Source organism: Octopus bimaculoides, chromosome 8 (genome assembly GCF_046866305.1).
Source record: "Octopus bimaculoides isolate indiv1 chromosome 8, ASM4686630v1, whole genome shotgun sequence".
NCBI lineage: Eukaryota > Metazoa > Mollusca > Cephalopoda > Octopoda > Octopodidae > Octopus > Octopus bimaculoides.
Window position 1 is genome coordinate 30,014,784 of NC_142935.1, and position 26,144 is coordinate 30,040,927.

Genomic DNA, 26,144 nt, shown 5'->3' on the forward strand with positions numbered 1-26,144 from the left:
ATCAATTTTCTGATAATAAACTCTGTTTAAAAATATGTTGGCAGATGGAATGAATATAATCTGCTCCATATTTCTCATATCATCGTCATCATTTAATCTCCACTTTTCCATGCTTGTGAAAGTCAGATTGAATTCACTGAAGCAGATTTTCAATGGCTTGATGCCCTTCCCATTGCTAATTCTTACCAGTTTCCAAGCAAGTTAATATTTCCCTGTGACCAGACATGTTTTCATAAAATATTAGAAACGAGAGAAAGAGAGTGAGAAAGATTGAGAGAGAAAGGGAGAAGAAAACAGAGATAGAAAGGAAGAGAGAGGACAGGAAACAGAAGAATGGAGGAGGGGAGAGAGAGAGAGAGAGAGAGAGAGAGGGATTCAACAATTTAACCAACTGTTATAACCTATTGATTTGTTTATCAGGGAAGACTATAAATAGTCTGGCACCATAACCAAGTGAAGAGAAAGTCCTCTCTCTCATTTGTATCTCATCAACTTTCTTCCGAGAGATCTCTGCTTTGCAAGCTATTTGGTGACCCCCCCCGCCCACTGTGTGGCACCTTGGGCAAGTGTCTTCTACTATAGCCTCGGGCTAACCAAAGCCTTGTGAGTGGATTTGGTAGACTGAAACTGAAAAGAAGCCCGTCGTGTATATATATATATATATATATATATATATATATATATATATATATATATATATATATATATATGTGTGTGTGTGTGTTTACGTCCCCGTAACTTAGAATAAGTACTAGGCTTACAAAGAATAAGTCCTGGGGTCGATTTTGCTTGACTAAAGGCGGTGCTCCAGCATGGCCACAGTGCCACAGAATTAGATCTAAGCCTTTCACTTAGTTAGACATGAACTCAGAATGTAACAGATTGTTACTAAAATACTAGAAGCTATTTTGCATGTGAGATATGACATAATGTTGTTGTGAACTGCTTTGATGATAACTTCCTCAAGACTACTTCTTGTCTCAAGTTGTTTATCTGCTCAAAACTGCTTCTATTAAAGCATTTCATATTTAAATTAAAATCTCAAGTGAAAACTTAATTGTTACACAAATGATAATGTGAGAACTTAACTCGTTAAAATTTCCATTGTGGCTTTATGTAAAAACATTTATTAGTTTTTTTTTTATTAATTTGTTCTTTTTTATTTTTTTTTTGCAAACAAACAAACAAAACTAACACAATTTCAAACTTAAAACTGGAGTGGTTGTTGCAGTGAGTGTCGCTGGACATTCTCTCCAGCAGCAAAGCCTTTGCAATCATGTCTACGAGGTATGGCTAAACAGTTCTCTCCACCTCCGCCTTGCTCCATCTTCTGCTGCTTAATCCCCCACCACCACCTCTTTTTTTCTTTTTCTTTGTTTCCTTCATGAGGTAGTTCTGGAGGGCGGGTGGGGGTCTTGATAATTTGATCTTTTATACTTTTAATGTCTTTTTTCTTTCTTTTCTTCCTGTAAAAATATGTTAATAAACCATTTTGATTCTTAAGAAAAAAAAAAAAGAAAAAGAAAAATTCTTGATTTTCCTGTAATTCAAGTTACTGAAGCAGGGCATTTTGGCACAGCTGTTTTGGCACTGCTTATTTAGTGATGCCGATTCAACACTGACCTCACTGACATCGGATTTTTTAATGTATCCCTCATTCTGCCTTCCTTCACTATCTCCCTCTATTTAAATCCATCTATATGTATGTGTAATCTCTCTATTCTTTTATTCTTTTTCTTGTTTCAGCCAGAAATCATCCGGTAATTACCATTTGAATGGAAATTTTGTTTTCACTATAAAACACATATTGCTAGGTTTGTGCGACCCCCTTGAGACCCAACTACACTCTAGCTGAAAAATATAGAATACCTCATAAGTAATATAAAAGTCCTAAATTCAGTGACGGCGTAAATGAAGATGTTATGCATTAATTCAATGTGTTAAACCTACCTTTATTAATGTATATCAAATCATAGATATATACAAGATTTACACAGATATAAGAGTTAGAACCTGTGATCCACCTGTGGACCTTTTTCTTGGGAAATTTTTGCTCGATGCACTAAAAGGTTTCCCCATCCCTTTTTTAAAATGTATCTGCTTTAAGTAAGATAAAAAGATATAATAGGGGAGAGAGAGAGAGAGAGAAATGATTTAAAAAATGGTAGAATTGTGGAAATGAAAAGCTTAAGGATACTTAGAAGGAGAAAAAGAGTTGAAAAGAAGTAAAGAAGAAATACTAGTTAGAAAAATAACAATGTGAGAAAGAGAGAGACATTGTGAAGTAAAGATAAACAGAACTACAGTAATTCCTCGACTATCGCAGGTATTCCAAAACCTCCCACAATAGGTGAAAATCAGCAAAGTAGAAACAGTACTGTATATTTTTCTTAATATCATTTTTATAATTTCCGCTGAGGTCGACTTTACCTTTCGTCCTTTTGGGGTTGATTAAATAAGTACCAGTTATGCACTGGGGTCGGTGTAATTGACTTAATCCTTTTGTCTGTCCTTGTTTGTCCCCTCTATGTTTAGTCACTTGTGGGAAATAAAGAAATAAATATTATCTTTGTAATTTGTATATAATTTATTTTATTATAAATGCAAAACAACACCACGGAGGAATTGATGTAAGCTTAAATAATGAACCGCGATATGGTAAGGGATTACTGTATAAAGGAGAAAGAAAGAGAATAGAGATTTGACTAAATCATAAGTGAAAAAAAACCAGGAAAAATTCTAATAAGAAACAAAAGTGACAGTAAAGCTCTGACTTACTTTTCTCATCTTTTTTATGCGTCTGTCGGTCTTTTTCGAGCCTCTTGGATCGTCTCCAAAGGGCTCTGAGGGAAGAATGTGAGTCGGACCTCTCACTCAAAAGAATATCATCTGTACTGCCAGATCTTCTTCTCCACAAATCCTCGCTTGCTGAAGTATCGTATGTAAAGACAGAGTCACGACGGGATAAGTTTGGCGAGTCAGTGTCTGACTGTAAATTGGAATCAATGCTGCTAGACTTTGAAAGACCATCTAATTCTATACTCTGACCAGAGACAAAGCCAAAGGAATCTGCCATGCTGCCAACTGATGATCGGAACGTGCTGATTGCCCGATGAGTTAAATCAGTGACCTGTTGAACGACGGCCACAGAAGTTTCTGGAACTGAAATAAGTAAGTTTTCCAACCGACTTTTAATAGGATGTTGACAACCCAAATCTGTATCTGAATCTTCTCGGTTGCAGAGTTGTTTGGCAAGGAACTCCCGAGCTTCATCTTCATCCAAAATATGAGATTTTTGAACTATATTTTCCATACTAACAGTTGTTGAAGGTTGGGAACTGTGACTATTATTGCAATCTGTGTCCTCAGGCAAATCCCCTTTAGGGTCAACAGAATTTTTCACAGGAGTCTCTGTGTTGTTTGAAGAATCAACAGTTTTCTGAACTGAATTATTTTCCTTAGAATGTTCTTGAAATTCTTCAGAATTAGCAGAGTTTGGGATTGTATTTCCATTTGCTTCGTTTTCCATGTTATTGTCTAGAGTTGCTTGAATCGTATCATCTGTTAGTCGAGGTTTTAATTTATTATCACATTCTGCTGCAGAATTTGTTGGACAAGAACTATCAGCAGTCTTTGTCTCACAAGCACTTTTCTCTTCAGATTGTGAAGTTTGGATGACTTCATCTTTTGTAGTTAAGTTCACAATTTGCCCATTTTGGGACTGATTTTCTCCAGTTTTCAAATCTGTAGTATGTTTTTCTTCAGATTCTTGTGAAGAAACAAAAGGTTTATTAATATTGTTACAAGACTGACTTTTGCCACTTGTAATTCCATTGCTAGAATTTATTTCAGAAGGTTCAGTTGATTCTGATGTCGGTTGAGAGGATTCATAGGCAGAACTGCTGTCTGTTTCTTTTGCTAGACATGGGGCAGAGTTTGATAATGACTCGTTCTTTAAAGGTTCAGATCTAGTTATTGGTGCTTTGTTGTCAGGTTTCTTACAGCAAGTGTGTTCATCACTTATAATACACAAATCATTAGTTTCAATGTAGCTATAGATCTCTTGGTTACACTTGGCACATGTTGGAGGATAATACTTGTGGAATCTCATATCAGAACTCATCTTTTTAGGTGTACCAATGGCTCCTTGTTTTTCAACCAAAGCTATACTATGTGACAGACCACACGAGACATCAAGTACATTGTATTCCAAAAGGTCTTCCACCCTTTCTGGAACAGGAGCAGTTGTTTGTTCTCCTAACCCAAGTCCCATTCCACTACCCCAGACCCATAACTCACCCCTGCAGGAAATAGCCAATGTGTGGGTCTCCCCACAGGCTACCTGACGTATCAGGATCTTTTCTTCAGGCATTGGAATTCCATGTTTACATTTATCTTCTGTCAAACGAAATGTGACTTGCTCGGGGTTAGAAATTATCTCAGAACGTCCCAAACCGCACTGGTCTTTTGTGGAATCACCCCAAGTAAAAACATCTCCAGAGGAAGACACAGCAGCACTGTACCATTTTCCACATGTCACTTCTGTTATCTCCTTTCCTGAAACAGAAAATACAATAAATTACATTACACAACGATATCCAGTCTGATTAAATGTGTTTTTAAAGACATTTAACACAGAAGTTTTTACAAGAGGTTATGGTAAATTTATTTATTATTTGCATATTATTTGATATGCTTTCCTAAACAACATAGTGTGTTTGTATGTGTTCATGTGTATGTGTGCAAGTGCAAACCTACATAATCCTTTTTTTTTTAAAGCGAAATATTTCACTGCTGTCCTCCTGAAAGGAAATTCCTTTTGGCAACATGGTTGTCCCCTTTTTAGGAAAAGAGAACAAAAAAAATAAACAAAAAAAAAACAAGTACACATGCACACCTGAAACTATTCACTCACAGCCAACATCATTCCATAAGAGACAGCTTTTCTTTCCCTCCCAGAAAATATTCTAAGTGTTCACCACTTTTTTATTCTGGTTCAGTGGTTCCTAACCTTTTCAGTGGTTTCCAACCGTTTTATTCAAATGTGTTTTCCCATGGACTCCTTTTAATATGCCTATCCTTATATATATATATATATATATATATATATATTTATTTGAAATTTTGAATTTAGTTCACAAAAACCCAGTACAGCCTTTGTGGACCACAGGTTGGGAACCACTGTTCTAGTTCGTGTGAACCAGGGCTGTATATTTACCTCCAACACAAAAGAGTCCATGTGCTTCTGGTCAGCATGTGTGAGAAATCGTCAGTATTGTCAAGTTCAATAAATGGAGTGAAACCATTGGTAACATTATGCCATAATGAGGAATGTATTGCTCAACCATATACACAGACAGCTCGAAAGTAAATAGATGTCCTTCATTATGCAGTGCAGACAGGTAAGTGATAAGAAACTCTCAAGACAGCTAAAAAGCAGACGGTCTTTAGAAAAGCAACTCCCTCAAGCAAGTGTTTTGGTCCTTAAATTCTCACTCTAAGGGGTTTGACCACATTCACACACACACACACACACACACACACACACACACACACACACACACACACACTCACACATGCAGCGCAGACAGATAAAAACTACACAAGGCATGTCTATTAATTACTAGATTAATTGCTTAAATGCCTTAAATGACATTGTTTTATTTCTAGAAATAGATCTTTCAAAAATGGTGGTGTCTGTCTACTTTTGAGATGTCTGTGCAGGTTTCTGACAGGTTTCTGACAGGTTTCCACACAGTTTCCATCTGTTTCACTCAGAATATGCTGGTCAACCTAAAGATGTGGTAAAAGACACACATCTACAGCACTTGCGCATCAAACATGAAACCACTTGGCTGATGTTTACAAAAGAAAATTCTTGACCACAGAGTCACGCCATGTATTCATGTAACAGCACGAAGACTGCCAATAAAGGCATGAATGACACACATCCGATTCCTTCTTCCGAGCAAATTTGTAGCTTATTGTACCTGGATATGAAATCAATACATAAACACCTGTAAAAATAATTACTCACCATTGAATATTTCCAATACTTGTGGGGTAGTGATTGAGGTTTTTGTCAACCCATTGAGTCCCAGTTGACAACGGCTATTACTGCCCAAAGCAAACACCTCAGCTTTTTGGCTGATGAAAAGACTGTGGTCAAAACCAAGGGAGACTCTCTTGATGACCTTGTTGGAAAATATGTCGAATGTTTGCAGTCGTATATCTCCATAGTATCCTTCCCAAAGGCAAACAATTCCATCTTTTTCTTCCTCACTGTAAAAAGAAAAAAGAAAAAGATAATGATAGACTATAAATATGAATGCATACATGTAAATACATACAAACACACACAAACATATAAACGAGTGGGTGGGTGCTGAAAAGTTCTTGGTTTTAAGGGTATCGTGAAAGGCCTGGTTGGAGGCCCAACCGTCTGAGTTCTTTTACAGGGCTTAGGAAAACTGAAGTACCCTTGCAATAGATGCGTGAATCTGAGAGGGGAATACGATGAGTAAAATCATAATTAACTGATCCTCCTGTATTTTCTTTTACCCAAAGCCAGGAACTTTCAGCCCCCCCCCCCCATATAAATATACATGTAAGGGTTTTTGAAACTCTCTCAATTATAATTGTGACTTGTTCATAACTATAAATATTCTTCTTTCATGCATTTTATGATAACATATTTGGCCATCAATATATTCATAAATAATTATTGTTTATGATATATCCTCCATAATGTATTATTGCATTGCTTTTTAATTATATATGTGAATTTTTGCTACCCAGGTAACTATTTATTTATTTTTTTCCTTATTTGTACACTCTTTTACTTGTTTCAGTCATTTGACTGCGGCCATGCGGGAGCACCGCCTTTTAGTCGAGCAAATCAACCTCAGGACTTATTCTTTGGAAGCCTAGTATTTATTCTATCGGTCTCTTTTGCCGAACCGCTAAGTTACGGGGACGTAAACACACCACCATCGGTTGTCAAGCGAGATGGAAGAGATAGTGAATTCATTGAAGATTGCTTAAAAGTATACTTGACCTGGTTGTCTAATTGTAATGCAATGTCATTACATCAGCAGTTAAGCCAAGTGAAGCAGATGAAATGGAATAAAACGATCGCTGTTAATTTAAAATAAAAAACAAGATAATAAAGAAAGAGATAGTGAGAACTGAAAATATATATCAAGTAATATGACAGACATTACATCAAATATTCATATTATTAGATCTTTTCCCATGAGCATGAACACAGTTACTGGTTTGACCTAAAATACACAATTTTACTGTAATCAATGTATCTGTTTTCTATTTTCGAGGACACAACTGATAGTAGTAAGTATGTATGTATGTATGTACATGTGTACGCATGTATGTACGCATGTATGTATGTATGTATGTATGTTATTATTCAGTTTTATTTCAAGATTTCTTGCCAATAAAGAGCAGGTTTCTAACCTAGATCTAAGGCTCCTTCATAGGAATTTCAACAACATCAACAGGGTATTTGTACATGTTTGTGTGTATGTGTGCAGTATTTGATGTCAGTGCATGTGCAGATTTGAATGTTTTATGTATGTATTCTCTTATTCTCCTGATTCTCCTATCAGCTTCACTGTACAAGAGTCCAACAGCCAATATTATAGCCACCAACATTTGGAAATGCCGATAGCAGAAAGTTGGTGTCAATGTTTGTCACAAACTTAATGAATGTCTCACTTGGAGACAGGTGACGGTTGGTAACAGGAAGGGCTAGAAAATCTGCCTCAACAAATTCCATCTGACCCATGCAAGCATCGAAAAGTGGACATTAAAATGATGATTATAGTGATGGCATGTGTGTGTGTGTGTGTATCTAAAAGAGAGAGCAGCAGATTTGAACCCGAGTGCTACCAAGCATTTGCAATTAGATAAAAAAAAAAGTCCTGAAAAAATACAGTATCAGGTATATTTACCACATTAACTGGCAACAGAAACTGCAGTTGAGAGACTGGCTGAGTCTGTGGCAGACGTCAGGGTAACTGTCATTCATAGTACAAACATACTCCTTGGGGCTATGCACTGAATATATATTATTGGTGCTAACTCTATAAAGTTGACGACATTGTTTTAATGTGAGGGCTCCATTACTCTGAGGTTTATGTCTATGAGGAGTGACTTTGTGAGGAATACAAATTAACAGGCACATACAAACACTTACATACAACACACATATACACACACACACACACACACACACACACACACACACACACACACAATGTGCTTGTATATACATACATACAGTCATACATACACAGATAGAACGTTATGATGAATTGAGAGATCTTAAATTCAATGGAGCAATACAATACAATAGAATGAAACAGATTCAAAATTGAATTTTGATGATGTTTTGTCATAAATAAAATAAAGAGAATATTTTGTGATATTTACATTTTCAATGTTTATAGAAATGAATCAGAAAAAATAAAAATCAACAACAAACGGTTTAGGGTAAATTTATACAAATTAATAAACTGTGAAGTTAGTCAAAGGAAAGAATTTTTATTTAAAAAAAGAAAAGCACACAATATTTCAAATCATGTGCTTGGTGTTTTTAATGGGAGCTTTGTGAGATTTTGTCTCCGTTCTTGATGACCAAATCCATGGAATGTTGTCAAAGAGACTTTTGTTGTGTGCATGTGTTTCTCTCATTCTATTTCTCTCTCTCTCGTAACTGAAGATTCAAGTTCTAAAATTACTTAAGTCACAGGAAACTCAATGTAACTTAAGCAACTTCAGCAGTAAGGTCATCACTTACTGTAAAAGTCAAGTTTTTTAGGCTAAAATTTGTAACCAAAAGAGGTAGGTTAACCTATGCACCAAGACGACTTTGGAGGACCAAAAATTCCATGAGAAATGCAGCAGGATTTGGAAAGATAGCGACGATGTTTGAATGTTTACACTACATGTTTACATTATATACTATGTTGATTTGCCAGCTGGAAAATACAGTAGTCTCAGTTTGTCATGTGTCACTGGCAACAGGAAGGGCATCCAGTCATAGAAAATCTGCCTAAATAAAATTCTGGCCAACACATGCAAACATGGAAAAGTGAACATTGAAACAAAGATAGTGATCGGTATGATAAGCTGGAGAGAGAGTGGAATCCGAAGCTAGTAAGTTAGTCCCTAACTGACTGTTTAAATTAAATTAAGCCTGATGCTATAGCTGTGGCCCAACTAAAGCCTTGTGAGTGGATTTCATAGATGGAAACTGAAAGAAGCTCATCATATATATATATATATATATATATATATATATATATATATATATATATATATATCAATGCGGAAACTAGGGATAGATGAATGGTTAGTGAGAGCTGTATAAGCCATGTACAGGGATGCTGTCAGTAAGGTGAAGGTTGGCAATGAGTAAAGTGAAGAATTCCAGGTAGGGGTAGGGGTCCATCAAGGATCAGTCCTCAGCCCCCTCTTATACTTCATAGTCCTCCAGGCAATAACAGAGGAATTCAAGATGGGATGCCCCTGGGAGCTTCTCTATGCTGATAACCTTGCTCTAATAGCTGAGTCACTATCAGAACTAGAGGAGAAGTTTCAGGTGTGGAAGCAAGGTCTAAAGCACCCACTACACTCTCGGAGTGGTTGGTGTTAAGAAGGGCATCCAGCTGTAGAAACTCTACCAAATCAGATTGGAGCCAGGTGTAGCCATCTGCCTTGCCAGCCCTCAGTCAAACCATCCAACCCATGCCAGCATGGAAAGCAGACGTTAGACGACAATAATGATGATTATGATATATAAGATTCAACTGAATTAGGTACTTAGGTTGAGGCACCAAGTCAGTCTCCGGTATTGTCCACACAGCTTGAAATAAGGTGAATAAAAAGCAAATAAGTAACAAAGATGTCAAGGTATTTGTGTATTACGGCCATTTCAGGCGGCTCCATTTAATCAATCAATGCAAGCATTACATCAATTTGAAATTCCTCACCTTCCTCAGAATCATAAGATTATATAGGTTTTCAACATACAGGATTTTCCATTATAATTTTTTAACAAATTTTTCATCAGTGTATTTCAAATTGATGTAATGGAGCCATTTGAAATGGCCGTAATGCACTGATACCTTGACATCCTTGTTACTTATTTGCTTTTTACACACACACATGCATTCTGTAAACAAATTTATAAGCACCAAGTGCATTGGTATTCTACAGAAATTAAAGGAAATTTCAAATGCAAGATGGCTGTGAAGACCAGACCAGAGCTAATTAATTTGGATTCTGAGTTTTATTTGCTATTGATCATTGGTTTGATTTATTGGTCTCTACTGTGCTGCATTACTTTGCAAACCTTGCTGTCTGATAAACTGGTTTACATTTTGAAGGCTGGTTATTCCAGTATACTCAACTGCCCACTTTACTAACCCCCACCCTGCCAACCATCTCACACACTGCCTTCCTTTCTGGGAATCCATCAAATATGTTTTTTGCTAACTACACCTACGTATTTGCTACTCTGTGTGAAAAGAGACAAAGCTATGGAGATACAGGGCTGGAGATAAAACATTAAACATGCTTTAATTGAAGCTGACATTACTTGGGAATTACAAGAATCTGTTTCATGTATTTTTTAAAATCTTTTCTTTTATATCTTACTCAGTTCAGTCATTAGACCACAGCCATACTGGGGCAACGCCTTGAAGAATTTTTAGTTAGATGAATCAACCCCTGTACGTTTTTTTTTTCTTTTTGAAGTCTGGTATTTATTCCAACGGTTTCTTTTACCAAAACTGCTAAGTTATGGGGACGTAAACACACCAACACCAGCTAGCAAGTGGTAATGGGAGACAAACACACACACATACATATATGATAGGCTTCTTTCAGTTTCTGTCAACCAAATCCACTGACAAGACTTTGATTGGCCCCGACACTATAATAGAAGACACTTACTCAAAGTGCCACAATGTGGGACTGAACCCAGAACCATGTGGTTGGGAGCCAAACTCCTTACCACACAGCCACAGCTGTGCCTATATTGTCCAGTTAATAGAAAAATTCAAATGTATAATGAAAGATTTAGCCCTTTAGCATTTGGATTACTCTATCAAATGTAACACTTGTTTATTCACATCATCATCACCATCGTTTAACGTCTGCTTTCCATGCTGGCATGGGTTGGACGGTTTGACTGAGGACTGGTGAGCCAGAGGCTGCACAAGGCTCAATCTGATCTGGCAAAGTTTCAACAGCTGGATGCCCTTCCTAACGCCAACCACTCTGAGAATGTAGTAGGTGATTTTACGTGCCACCGGCACGAGGGCCATTCAGGCAGTTCTGGCAACCAGCACATTTTAAATTAATCATGCATTATCTTGAAACATTACGATTTCAAGGATATGACAGCTTATTTTTAGAATGACATTGTAGGTTAGATGTAAGAGGCTGGATCTGGTTGGATAGGACATAAAACAAAAAGAATATTTGATCCTGACATGGCCTGTTTCAGTGCTAAAGGGTTAATCTTACTCCAGCAACTGTACTGTGATTACAAACTAGGCAATACTTGCCACAGGAAATGCCTTGCTGAAAATTAGGTACCATTCCACTTTATAATTACATTGTTCGTGTTATTTTATATAGCATCATCATCCATTTTGCATCCACTTTTCCATACTTGCTCGGGTCAGATGGAATTTGTTAAGGCAGATTTTCTACAACTAGATGCCCTTCCTGTCTTCAACCCTCATCTGTTTTAAAGCAAGGTAATAGTTCCAATGGCCAGACATGTTTATTACAGAAACAAACAACCTTGCCTGTGTGGTGGCAATGCTCATTTACAATCACATGATGCCAAAACACACCCAACATACACACACACACACACGTACAATGGTTTCTTTCAGCTTTTGTCTACCAAATCCACTCACAAGGCTTTGATCCACCCAGGACTTTGGTAGAAAACACTCAAGGTGCTATGCAGTAGGACTGAACCTGAAATCACATGGTTGGGAAGCAAGCCTCTTCGCCACACAGCTATTACTTGCAATTATGACAAGGTAGCATATACCATATTTTCACTAATTGTTCTTAAGTGTCTATGTAATTACAGATATGGTCACCGTTTTGCTTCTCTCAACCTTGACCAGGTAGAACATCCAGGATGCAAAAACTGATGGGAGTGCACCAGCATTCCAGTGGTACTCATTCTAGTTGAGTAGAGTGGTGTAACATGGAAACGAAGTGCCTTGCTCAAGGACACAATGTGCTGCCCAGTCCAGGAATTGAATCCACAACCTCATGATTGCCAGCTGGACAGAGAGGCAAACAGACAGACAGACAGAGAGGCAAACAGACAGATAGACAGACAGACAGACAGACAGACAGACAGTACTTTTCTATTAGGTTCTAATTTAGTAGCATTTTGTGATTCAAGAACTTGCTAGTTTAAATATCTGACATATTAAAACAGTCCTGCAAATGTAAATTGTTAAAGGAAATCTTTTAAAATCCACTTTTAGTGAACTCACAGCATTTACTCCTTTATAAGCTGCACTATTTTTATACTTGATCAAAACTGCAAAAACAGGGTTGTGACTTATACATGGGAGAAAGCTAAAACTTTCATGGTATGCATGACAATCTTTGTACCAAGATTTAGCACTAAATTAGGGGTATGACATATATAAATATATTTTTATCATCTTCGTTTCATGACAGAATCTTACTTTTAACTTTTATAACATTAACAAGAAATTTGTCATTTACTTGTCAACTAGAAAAAAACATACAAGTGCATGTCTGGTCTGCACCTGCTTCCACTGCACTGGATTGTTGCATTACTTTTTGTATATCATTATAAAGGTCCAACAGGTTTTCTTTTGACTCTTTGAACTTTTCACACAACCCCCCCCCCCCCCCCACTTTCTCTCTCAGCTATCTCAGCAAAACCCACATACCAACTTCAGTTACTTTATACATTCTCATGTTTTGACAGAAAAGTAACAGCAATAATAAAAATATACAAGAGACACAAACCTTGCAGAGAAAGAATTGATATTTGATTGGGAAAGCTGTACTGGAATACATGGATACATGGAGTCCCCTAGTAGGCAGTTAATACAAGGGAGATAATAATTTCTTCATAATATTTGGTGGGATTAGAAGTTGGGACTTGAAATTAAGAAATAATGAAAGAAACGCACAGAATAGTTTCCAGCTGTCTTCTATAGTATTATGACAAATATTTCTATCACAAAGGCTACAACTTCTTCTCAAAGCCAGAAACAACAGCTAGCAAATATGAATACATTAACACACTCCAATTACTAGTCCATGGTCAGGTTATGCCCCTTCTCCCAAGTTGCCAACCCAATGCCTCCGATTCTTCTGAGTTTGACATTTTTATACAGTTGAGAAACCATGTCTTCTTACCCCAAGTCAGTGCACTTCTCTTCTTCCTCAAACTGGTTCAATCAATCCTAAATCTCCCACATCTGAATCTATCAAGAATTCCCTTCCCACTGCTCAAATTCTTTCTCAAACCATTAAACTCAGTGACTCTGAACTGGGGTTCATGTAAGATTTTGTGGTTGAAATTTATCTGCAACAAATTGGTTATACTTCTTCGATATTCAAAATATTTAAACAATTTTTTTTATACAATTCCCAATAATATTCAAATATATAGGATTTTTTAAACATCGAATGGCTATGGAGGGGGTGGGGTCCAGTAGAGTAAAATAGCAATTGAAGGATTGATCAGACTATCAGATGTTGTTATACATCGCTGGTCACAATGCACTTTGTATTATCTTAGCTTTGAAATGAAGGCCCCCCCCCCCCCCCGCTGGCTAGGAGAGCAGGCCAACATTCCCCCTGATCGGAAGGGTTGCCCATTTACAGCTGAGCAGACTGAAGCAATGTGAAATGAAGTGCTTTGCTCAAGAACACAATGTGCAACCAGCCTGAGAATTGAAACCACAATCTCAGAAGTGTGACTGCAACTCACCCAACCACTAAGCCACATGCCTTCACACACTTCTGAGCACAAGTGCATGTCATCATCATCATCATCATCATCATCATCATTTAACGTCCGCTTTCCATGCTGGCATGGGCTGGACAGTTTGACAGGATCTGACCAGGCAGAAGACTGCACCAGACTTCTTTGTCTGTTTTGGCATGGTTTTTACATACACACACACACACACATCTGAGCACAAGTGCATGTTATAATCATCATTATCATTTACTGTCCGCTTTCCATGCTGGCATGGGTTGGACGGTTTGACTGAGGACTGGCAAGCCAGAGGCTGCACCAGGCTCAATCTGATCTGGCAAAGTTTCTACAGCTGGATGCCCTTCCTAACACCAACCACTCCAAGAGTGTAGCATGCGTGTGAGTGTGTAAATTTTCCTCCAGCACCAGAAAGTACTGTCACCAAAATAGGCTGAATGTCCAGTCAGCCAGGCCAGATCAGCAATGCCCAAACAGCTACACCCAATTGTCTCATGCCAGTCCCACTGCATCTGATAAATAACGAGCAAGAGCAAGAGCAAGAGAGAGAGAGAGAGAGAGAGAGAGAGAGAAAGAGAGATAGAGAGGGAGAGAGAGAGAGAGAGAGAGAGAGAGAGAGAGAGAGAGAGAGAGAGAGAGTTGAAATGCTTCCCTCATCAAGTTCTAGTTTGTCATTATTAAACAACAGTGATTTCTTTCTTGTTTCTTGTCAGTTTATTCAAATTAAATCTCCACAAAACCTTTTTCCCAAGAAAACAATCAGATAGAATGAAAGCATATGCCTTCATGGGAAATTTAGAAACATCATTCAGCAAATTGAGAAGAAAAAAAATTACTTGTTTAAAAAAAAACAAGCCAACAATAACCAGGAGCCAATCATATTGATAGCTAACATAGAAAAGTTACATGACAGAATGTTGCTTTGTATTTTCTTCCCAGTATATAAGTTGGAAATGGAATGAATAAATAACTCAGACACTGAATTGATAATTTTTATATATATATATATATATATATATATATATCCTCCATAATTTAAAGGAACAGTGTGTTTAACATTCTGTATATCAATCCAGCTTCATTATTGGTCAATCAGTATTATGTATGGTGCTGGCAAATGACACTTAGGTAGAACCTGTTTTCTCCCCCCTGAGGCGAGCATTATCTGTACTGTGTGCATGGAAATCACTAAAAACAAAAAGTTGCCGTCTTAGCTATAAAAAGAAATTGCTTGCTGGATACATCACTTTACAATGACACACCTTTAATAAAAACTAAAACAGAAACAAACAAAAATTTGTGAGTATAGAAGTGCTTTAACCAGTTTGCTAGCACATACATCTACAATAAGCATTACAGTCTACAATCTGCAACTACTCCTCAACTGCTTTAACACTGGAAAGCAAAATAAATAAGATTTGCTGAGAAATTATTTTCTTCAACTGGAGACGTGTCATCATAACAGAGATTTCTGCAAATCATACAAGTTTAAGAAAAACTTTCCCCTCATAGAATCAGAAATCACTTTTCAGATTCAATAACTGGTCGAATGATGACAACTCTAAGGAGGAAAACTTTGAGTCAATCGACATATCATTCACGTCATCGAGCACCGATCCGAAAGTCACTATCGAGTAGAGATATACACCAAGTGTTTACATCCTTCCCAACTCTGGGTAGATCTACACACAGGGTACGGAACTCAAGCCCTTTATCATATTTTCAAATCTACACTAAAAAAGCAGATGATTCAAGTTACGAGCCTGGTGAACAGATGACTATTGACTTGGAGTTTTACATAAAACATCCTTTGGAGTTACAATTTATTGAAATGATTATCGTTGGTCAAAGCAGTGCTACATATCTACAAACAGGAATCGGAGGTGCCCCTAAAAAGGTTTTCATGAATAAAAAGTTTGCTGTTCTGGGTAATCCTCATGAAAGGATGATTGCTATGCCAGGCTTGTACAGCTCACAGTATAAATACTGGTTACCACCAGATATACCATCATCATTGCTCTATGAAGATAAAAACACAGTTGTATTAGAAATTACCTACTTTATAGCCATTTATATTCATACACCCCTCAATATTCATCCGTCAAGCTACAATTTTCAATCAAGGGACCCCCATACTGTGCTACTGAGAAAGAAACACTTCCAAGTTGAAGAATCTCCCAGTAGCCTAGTAAACAGACTGTCAGAGGCATTGATTCCCGTGAATCACGAAGAGAAAACCAAATTAAAGTTCAGTCGTGGAAAACAAGTTCACATTGTCTTAACCCTTGACAAGAGGTTATATGAACCAGGAGAGAGGATCTGCCTTGGTCTCCAGATAGCTATCGACCCAGGATGGCCAACAAAATCAGTTTCGAAAATTACAGGAACACTTAACCAGTTGGTTCAGTTTGAGGAAAAGAGTGAACGTTTCTCTAAATGCATTTCGCATGTGCGTTCAAAGGACCCTAGTCCAATAGAGGAACCATCACAGAATGAAAAGAAGCAAAATAAATTCCAGATTTTCCTTCCTATTCACAAGAATGCAGCCTTGTGTACCAGTCAGTACAAATGCAAATTATTTCAAGTGTCCCACTATTTACAAGTTGAGATCACTTTTTCTGGATTAAGCGGGAAACTAAGATTCAGGATACCGATTTTTATTGGACAACGGATTTTACCTCACCTGACAATTTCGCAGAAAATAACATCAAACTTTTTAACACCAATATTTAGCAAACCCCTTCGCTTTCCTCATTTCAGTCCAACAGAAATGCCACAAAATCAAATACAAACTACCAAAGTGAGTTCTAAATGGTATTCGTATTTTTGTTGTTGTTGTTGCTGTTGTTGTTGAAATCAAAATAATAAAAAAAATATCTTTTTGTGAATTTTCAAACTGTTATGTTTTACAAAACATACCTTTAAAAAAGTCACTTTGCAGAATATATTAATACATACATCGGTCGATACACAATTAAGTTTATTTTAAAAGAAAGTTGGTCATCTTCTGTTGGTTGTTTTTTCCTCGCATTAGGTACTAAATGTGGTTATTTTGAGAAGTCCACTGTGTGGCGTTATTATTTTTCTGTAATAATGCCCTTTATATAAATATATACATATATATATATATATATATATATATATATATATATATATATATATATATACATATATACAAGGGGATGCTAAAAAGTTCCTGGCTTTCAGTAAAAGAAAATACAGGAGGATCAGTTAATTAAGATTTTAGTCAACATATTCTCCTCTCAGATTCACACACTTATTGCAGCAGTCCCGCAGTTTTTCTAAGCCCTGTGAAAGAACCCAGAAGGTTGGGCCTCCAACCAGGCCTTTCATGATACCCTTAAAAGCAGGAACTTTTCAGCATTCCCTTGTATACTGTATTTACTTGTGTATAAGTCACATAGTCAAATGCTTTATTTTAATGGAAAAAAAAAAACTGGGGTGTGACTTATATGGGGCAAAGCTTTAAATTATGAAAGGAAAAAAAATTTGTAGCAAGATTTAAACATTAAATTAAGGATGCAGTTTATACATGTGTAAATATATATATATATATATATATATTCTTTTTTAATGAATATCAGATTATAACGAGGTCCTTTCTAATTGGGAACTAAATTTTCCAGTAATCTTTAATTTAAGTGAGTTTTCAAATGCATTCTGTAAAACTGCTGAGTAAAAAGTTCTACAAATACCAGGGACCCATTTATAAACACTTTAAACCCTGACTACATAAATGCTAACAAAATAATAAAAAAAAGGGGGTAATATAAGTCGTAAAGGTAAAAGGGTCTTTTTTAAGACATTAGCACATTACATGTAACAATATATATTGCATTGTTAGAAAACAGGTATAAAAAAAAATAGCTGTAAATGTATACACATTGTTCTGGGTTTTTTTTCTAACCCAGGTAATTATCCCAGCTTGAAACAAACAAAGCTTTTTAAGAAGTTGAAAACACAAAAAAGAACATCTCAACAAATTTAAAGAAAGGTTTAGCACACACACACACACATATATATCATCATCATCATCATCATCATCCAGTGTTTTAAATCCAGGTTTTGTCTCCGTTAACAGGGGTGGCCACATCTGCCTCAATGCTGAGGTAGGCAGGTGCAGCCCACCTAACCTTTGAGCTGGCTGGTGCCCATTCTCCTTTGTTGTCATGAGGCTTTCCACCACATTTCTTAAAAATCATGGTAGAGGCCTTGGGCTCGGGACCACTCATGTCTAGAAACTGACGTTGGGGGTAAGCAAGGGCCTGCTCCCCATAGAAAATCCAGCTCCAAAAAAGCCTCATACATATATATATATATATATATATATATATATATATATATATATATATATATATATATATATATATGTATATATATATGTGTGTGTGTGTGTGTGTGTGTATACACAGAGATATATAATGTCTTTCTGTTAACAAATTTGATAGCCATTTTATATCTGTGAAAACTTTCATGTAGATGTAAAATTCTACCTTCTTTTTACCTTCTTTTTACCTTCTTATGAGAAAAATGCTAAAATTTCTAGTAGTTTTTAATGTAAGTGAAAGTTTTCAAATATATTTTATAAAACTATTGAGTAAAAAAGATCTTGTATAACGTCTATAACGATCAGGTATGCATCCATAAACATTTCAAGCCTCAGCTATGTAAAAGTCAGAAATAAAAATGTAGAAGACACTTGCCCAAGGTGCCATGCAGTGGGACTGAACCCAGAACCATGTGGTTGAGAAGAAAGCTTCTTACCGCCATACCATATCTGATGGCATATAAAAGATAACAAGGGCAGCCTCAGGCCAACAAAAGCTTTGTGTGTGTATTTGGTAGATGGAAACTGAAAGAAGCCTGTCATATATATATAATGTGTGTATGTGTGTTTGTCTTTGTATCTGTGTCTGTTTCCCAGCAGTGGTGGACAACCGGCATTGGTACGTTTACATCCCCCTAACTTAGCAGTTTAGCAAAAGAGACAGATAGAATAAATGCCAGCCTTAAAACAAAAGTGGGGTCAGTCCATTCGATGAAAAATTCTTCAAGGTGGTACCCTAGCATGGCCACAGTCTAATGACTGAAACAAGTAAAAAAAAAAAAACTTTTAAAAAAATAAATAAGAGGTTATATATAGCTGGATTGTTTTTGATCATAGGTCTGGACAACCAGAGCCAGCCTGGGGTTAAACAGCAACACTAACGGATAATGGGTGTAAATGATAACGTATGACTAGAAATCTCAACGTCATTTATGCAGCAATTAAAAATAACGATTAGAAAATTAGGACAACACCAGCAACAATTATTGCAAGTAAAAGAGGGAGCCTCTCTAAGTGGATGCTCGACTTGCTAGAAGCAACAGTCAAATCTCAACTCATATTTTTCTTAAGCATTGGAAGGGCAGATTGGATAATGAAAGTTAGATGAGATGGTCATGGCTGGAATGTAGCAGATCATAGTTCAGCTTAGTCAGGACTTAACATGGGGCCTACAGCCACATCATGCAACCCATATTGCCAATCATGTCACTGAAAATTCAGTTCATTAAATTGACTTCTGTTTACATTATTGCAAATTAATGTCTTTAATTACCTTACCAGCCTTCCATAATTGAAGCTAAAATTTGTAAAAAAAAAAATTGTTAGGTGCAGGCATGACTGTGTGGTTAAGGAACTCATTTTGCAACAGAGTGGTTTTGGGTTCAGTCCCACGGCATGGCACCTTAGGCAAGTGTCTTCTATTATAGTCTTGAGTTGACAAATGACTTGTGAGTATGTCTGTCATAAAAGGAAACTGTGTAGAAACCTACTGTGTGTGTGTGTGTGCGTGCATGTGTGTGTGTGTGTGTGTGTGTGTGCATTTCTTTGTAACTATGTTTGTCTCCCACAACTATTTGACAACTGGTGTTAGTTTCTGTCCATATAGCTTAGCAGTTCAGTAAAAGAGACCAACAGAATAAGAACAAGTACTGGGGCCAATTTGTTCAACTAGACTGTCATGGTGATACCCCAGTATGGCCGCTGTCCAATGACTGAAACAAGTAAAAGATAAAAGTTTTTTTTTTTATATTGTATGAAAGCATTAAGTCTGTTTACAAGATGTGTGTAGGTAGAGTAAAATGTACCTTACAATCATGAGGGTCTGGGATCAAGTCCCTTATGCACCCCATGAGCCAGCATCATCTACAAAATCCTCCTATCAACCCCCAAGTGCTATGAATGAAACTGGGCAGAAAGGAATTGTATAGAAGCCCATCAGATGTACTTTATTTGTAATTCAAAGACCCAGTTTGTCACATCGATTAGATTGACCCCAGTATGCAACTGGTACTTAATTTATTGACCCCGTAAGGATGAAAGTCAAAGTTGACCTCAGCGGAATTTGAACTCAGAACGTAAAGACAGACGAAATATCGCAAAGCATTTCACCCGACATGCTAACATTTTTTATTTCTTTACTGCCCACAGGGGGCTACACACAGATGGGACAAACAAGGACAGACAAATGGATTAAGTCAATTATATCGACCCCAGCGCATAGCCGGTACTTAATTTATCGACCCCGAAAGGACGAAAGGCAAAGTCGACCTCGGTGGAATTTGAACTCAGAACGTAGTGGCAGATGAGATATCGCTAAGCATTTCTGCCAGCTTACCACCTTACGACATCAATTATTGCAGTTTTGTCAACCCAAAACTGTTGCAAAGTCATTAAAAGATGTAAAAGTTGCAATCATTCAACTTTATAGTTAAATGTCAATCCTTCTTTCCAGAGCACCTTCCCACTTGAGCAAAGGCAGTTGCATCAGACTTAGATAACCGACCTTTCCTGCATGACACAAAAACAAAATAAACAACTAATTATCACATCATACCAAATACGGTTCATCACCACTCGGTCAAAGAGTGCAGGATAGCCCTCAACTAGGAGGTGGCTTGGTATAATCTTTTATCTTTTACTTGTTTCAGTCACTGGGTTGTGACCATGCTGGAGCATTGCTTAGAAGGGTTTTAGTCGAACAAATCAACCCGAGTACTTATTCTTTTCTTTCTACTTGCTTCAGTCATTTGACTGCGATCATGCTGGAGCACCACCTTTGGTCGAAACAAATCAACCCCAGGACTTATTCTTTGTAAGCCTAGTACTAAATGTATTGGTCGCTTTTGAGAGAGGGATGGAGAGAGAGAGAGAGAGAGAGAGAGAGAGAGAGAGAGACATTAAAGTGTCTGATGTCAAGTAAGTCAATGCCGAATCAGCAATGCCAAAATGTCTCACGTGCCTACGGTGCTGAATCTGAGAAAAAGGTGGCGAGCTGGCAGAAACGTTAACATGCCAGGTGAAATGCTTAGCGGTATTTCATGTCTTTACGTTCTGAGTTCAAATTCCGCCGATGTCGACTTTGCCTTTCATCCTTTTGGGATCGATAAATTAAGTACCAGTTGCATACCGGGGTCAATCTAATTGACTGGCCCCCTTACCCCAAAATTTCGGGCCTTGTGCCTAGAGTAGAAAAGAATCTGAAACCAGTGTTTATACAGATCAAACTTTACCATTTCTCTCTTTCTCCTGGTATTTACTCAGACCATTCCATCCTGCATCTGTATAGTACAAACCACTTTACTGAATTCTCATGGTTGTGTGGTTAAGAAGCTTGGGCCTTGGGTTCAATCCCACTTTGTGGTATCTTGGGCAAGTGTCTTCTACTTTAGTCCCAGACAAACCAGTCTTATGCATAGATTTGGAAGACAGCAACTGAAAGAAGCCAGCCATATACTGTGTGTGTGTGTGTGTGTGTATGTGTGTGTGTGTGGTCATATGTATATTTGTGTGTAACTTTGTTTTGGACAGCACATGATGGTTGTAAATGAGCATCACCATCACATAAGTGGGGTTGTTTGTTTCCAGTTTTCCACGAAAACCTGTCTTGTTATGGGGGAAATATTATCTTACTTGGCAACAGGAAAGGCATCTGACCATGGAAAACCTGCCTCAGCAAATTCTGTCTGACCCATGCAAGCATAGGAAAGTCCATGTTAAATGATGATGATGACGATGACAATGATGTAAGGATGGCAGTAATTTCGGGAAGTCTCTGATGACGAGAAAGAGATGCAAGTAAATGATGGGTTCTTAGGAGACATCAAAATCGATAGAGCAGATACCAACAAACACAGGCTGACACAATCAGATCTGAGAGAAAGTTTCTAATCCTGTTGTAATCTATAAAAAAGATGTTAGACGTAGAATCTTGCTTGTCAATGATTTTGCCAGCATCAAAGGCAGTAGCTTTGTTTTCTCCATATATTTCATCATCCCCATGATGAAGATCACCGTTGTTTAAAGGTTCATTTTTCCATACTCGCATGGATTAAACAAAATTCATTGAGGCAGATTTTTCAACAGCTGGATGCACTTCTTGTCTCTTATCTAAAACATATCTGTCACACTGAAAAGAAATCCTTGAAACTCATATTGACAGACATTATCATCATCATAATTTAATGTCCATTTTTTTCCATGCTTGCATGGGTCAGACAGAAATTGTTGAAGTACATTTTCTACAGCTGGATACCCATCGCATTGCCAACCCTCACCTGTTTCCAAGCAACATAATAGTTTCCCATGGTCAGACATGTTTTTTCGTGGAAAACTGGAAATGAAGGACATTGCTTGTATGACAGTAATGCTAATTTAAACCATCACATAATGTCAAGAGAACGGTACACACACACACTAACATATGTATACAAGACGGGCTTCTTTCAGTTTCCATATACCAAATCCACTCACAGTATAGTAGAAGACACATGGCCAAGGTGCCACATAGTGTGATTGAACCCAACACTAGATGGTTGAGAAGCAAGCTTCTCAACCAAACAAGTTATTAGTATTGCTATGCTGAAGTAAAATCATAAAAGCAGCTAAAATATAAATAACCATTTTGAAATCCATTTATTTTCATTATTTAATTTTGACGGATATTTGTCCTCATCTTGTTTGTTGTTAACACAACGTTTCGGCTGATATACGCTCCAGCCTTCATCAGGTGTCATGGGGAAATTTCAAACCTGGGTTCTCGTTCCTAAGGTATCTTTCGATGTTGTTGTTGTTGTTATTATTATTATTATTATTATTATATTTTAAAAAAGGATTGATGTAACTCTTCATGAAGGTAAATAGTCAAGATGAAGAGCGCAATTCGATTGTATGGATGTTTTATTCGTTGAACAATATTTCGACAGTACATCTGTCTTTCTTAATTTCAAAACAAACGGTGATTGAAAATTCAAAATTTCAGAAATCCAAACACTAAACTATGAACGAGAGTAACCAGCGTTCATACGTTGATGGAATGACATCATCAGTTTTTAAATTTTATAACTAGGTGTAGGAGTGGCTGTGTCTTAAGTAGCTTGCTTACCAACCACATGGTTCCGGGTTCAGTCCCACTGCGTGGCATCTTGGGCAGGTGTCTTCTACTATAGACTCGGGCCGACCAAAGCCTTGTGGGTGGATTTGGTAGACGGAAACTGAAAGAAGCCCGTCGTATATATGTATATATATATATGTATGTGTGTATGTGTTTGTCCCCCCAACATCGCTTGACAACTGATGCTGGTGTGTTTATGTCCCCGTAACTTAGCGGTTCGGCAAAAGAGACCGATAGAATAAGTACTAGGCTTCTAAAGAATAAGTCCTGGGGTAGATTTGCTCGAATAAAGGTGGTGCTCCAGCATGGCCACAGTCAAAAGACTGAAACAAGTAAAAGAGTAAAAGAGAGCAGAAAGAAAGAGAAAAAATAGAAAAAGGAAGACAGAAAAAAAGGAAAGAAAAAGAGAGAAAGAAGAATATTCAATCAAACAGTTTTGTATAAATTTGATGATATTCTCCTGTCATCTTATTCATTCCTCCAGGGCGTGATGTCAATATCCCGCAAACATATTTCTCCTCATACTTTTGAACTTGAGAAAGACAGACGTGTTGTCAAAATGTTGTTCAACGAATAAAACATCTATACAATCAAATTGCGCTCTTCGTCTTGACTATCATTATTATTATTATTATCATTATTATTATTATTCAGGCATATGGCATAGTGGTTAAGAGCGTGGGCTACTAACCCAAGATCCTGAGTTCGATTCAAGGCAGCGACCTGAATAATAATGATAATAATAATAACATTGAAAAATACCTTAGGAATGAGAACCCAGGTTCGAAATTTCCCCAAGACACCTGATGAAGACTGGAGGGTATATCAGCCAAAACGTTGTGTTAACAACAAACAAGATGAGGACAAATATCCGTCAAATGTAAATAATGCAAATAATGTACATAATTCCTCATCTCTTAAATATAGAACTCCATTTAATTTTTTCACTTTAAGCACACAAAGGCAGACAAAATATTTGTATTTGCTCGAAAGTGGGGGGTTTTCAACTGAGGTCCTTATAAGATTTTGTGGTTGAAATTTATTTGTAATAACTTGGTTATCTTAATATATAAATCTGAAATTGTGTGTTTGTGTGAAGCCTTTTTGAAAGTTTATAGAAATCCACATTTTCCACTTTTTCGTAAAAATTTTTACATCAATGGAATTTTCTCGATGTGAACTTTCCAGTGCAGTAATTAGATTTTTAAAATTCCGTTTACTTTGTGTGATTTAAGGGAGATTTGGCTGTTGTTTCTAGCAACTTTTATATTTCATCCCTTCTACCTGGAACACAATTCTTACACAAGCGCTCAACATAAAAATATAGAGAGTAAGAGTAAAAGAGGGAGAGGGAGAGAGAGAGAAAGTGATACATACAACGTCATAGATTAAACTTTCATCTCAGTATTCTTTACCTATTTTTCATAACATAGATACGTAAAAACACACACAACCACACATACATGACCTGTGACAACAACATACACATTGCTCTCAATCTCTATTCATTTCTCCCCCTCTTCCTCTCTCGCTCTCTCAAACGGATACACGTGCAAGTAAACACAGTCATTCACATCGTGGTATATTTACAAAACATTGATGGCATAACTACAGAGTTGTATCTCCCAACTTTGGAAGGTCATAACTTTCATAAAAATGAATATTTTTTTATGAAATTTTCTATGCATATATTATTTATTATGTAGATTCCAAATATACAAAAAATTTCGGTTAAAGTGTTTTGGAAGGGGGGTGGGGTACAATATTCGGAAATTCCACTTAAATTCCTCTTAACTTCCAGGAAAATGAATATTTTTTCATGAAATTTTGTACAAATGTACCTTGATGTATGTACATTTCAAGCATGTAGGAATTTTGAAGGAAACAACTGCAGGTTATTTTTGAGAAGTGTTCCCCACTCGGTGGTGTTTCGGAGTAAGTCGTCCATATTTGTTTCATTTTTCTCTATTATGTGCTTATGTGCATCCTTAGATTTCTAATGAAGTAATAGGCAGTGAAGAGAAGCAGTCATAAGAAAACTTTTAACTACCCCTATTCCTTTCTCTCCCCCTCTCTACCTCTTCCTCTCTCGCTCTCTCAAAAGCATACACGTGCAAGTACACAATCATTCAGTAAAATATAACTCATGTTCGTCAATGCTTTGTAAATTTACCACGATTTTCACTAGGGTTTTAGGGTCAGGGTTAGGGTTTAGAATTAATGTTACGGTTACGTTTTTTAGGGTCAGGGTTAGGGTTTAGGGTTAGTGTTAGGGTTAGTGTTAGGATTAGGTTTAGGATTAGGGTTGGGTAATCGTGCGGGTGTTAATCTGAAAAATTACAGATAATTCTTTTTTAGTTGATTTTCAGCTAGCAAGACTTATCGTAGATAGCATAATGAGTCACACCAGGACAAGGTCGGGTTATACTGCTAGTACTTCTATAAAGCATAAAATATTTTACCAACTCTTTTTTTTTTATACAATATTTAATAATAAAAATATAATCTGATTTTTTTAAATATGGAATGGTTATGAAGGTCCATTCGAGTAAAATGGGAATCAAATGGTTTCAGGAGTAGAAAACGGTTGAGAAACACTGCTTTAAAGTATGTATGTGTGTGGAGAGAAAGAGAGAGGGGGA

The 26,144-nt window shown here is 37.0% G+C and overlaps 2 protein-coding genes across 4 annotated transcripts in view; one reads left to right on the forward strand and one right to left on the reverse strand.

Moving 5' to 3' along the window:
- LOC106871355 (alsin) overlaps nt 1–26,144 on the reverse strand; it is a 97,302-nt gene that overhangs the window by 43,911 nt on the left and 27,247 nt on the right. For 2 of the 3 annotated variants that reach the window (XM_052970013.2, XM_052970012.2), the window contains exons 2-3: nt 6,038–6,282; nt 2,779–4,557 (exon numbers count right to left, since the gene is read on the reverse strand). In XM_052970013.2, the coding sequence (XP_052825973.1) occupies nt 2,779–4,557; nt 6,038–6,282 (2,024 nt within the window). Of the gene's footprint in view, nt 1–2,778; nt 4,558–6,037; nt 6,283–7,057; nt 7,138–26,144 lie in introns of all 3 variants that reach the window. The other variant, XM_089356290.1, reaches the window with a different exon arrangement.
- LOC128248556 (uncharacterized) lies at nt 15,061–16,940 on the forward strand. Its single transcript, XM_052970014.2, has one exon. The coding sequence runs from the start codon at nt 15,594–15,596 to the stop codon at nt 16,896–16,898; it is 1,305 nt and encodes a 434-aa protein (XP_052825974.1). The 5' UTR covers nt 15,061–15,593; the 3' UTR covers nt 16,899–16,940.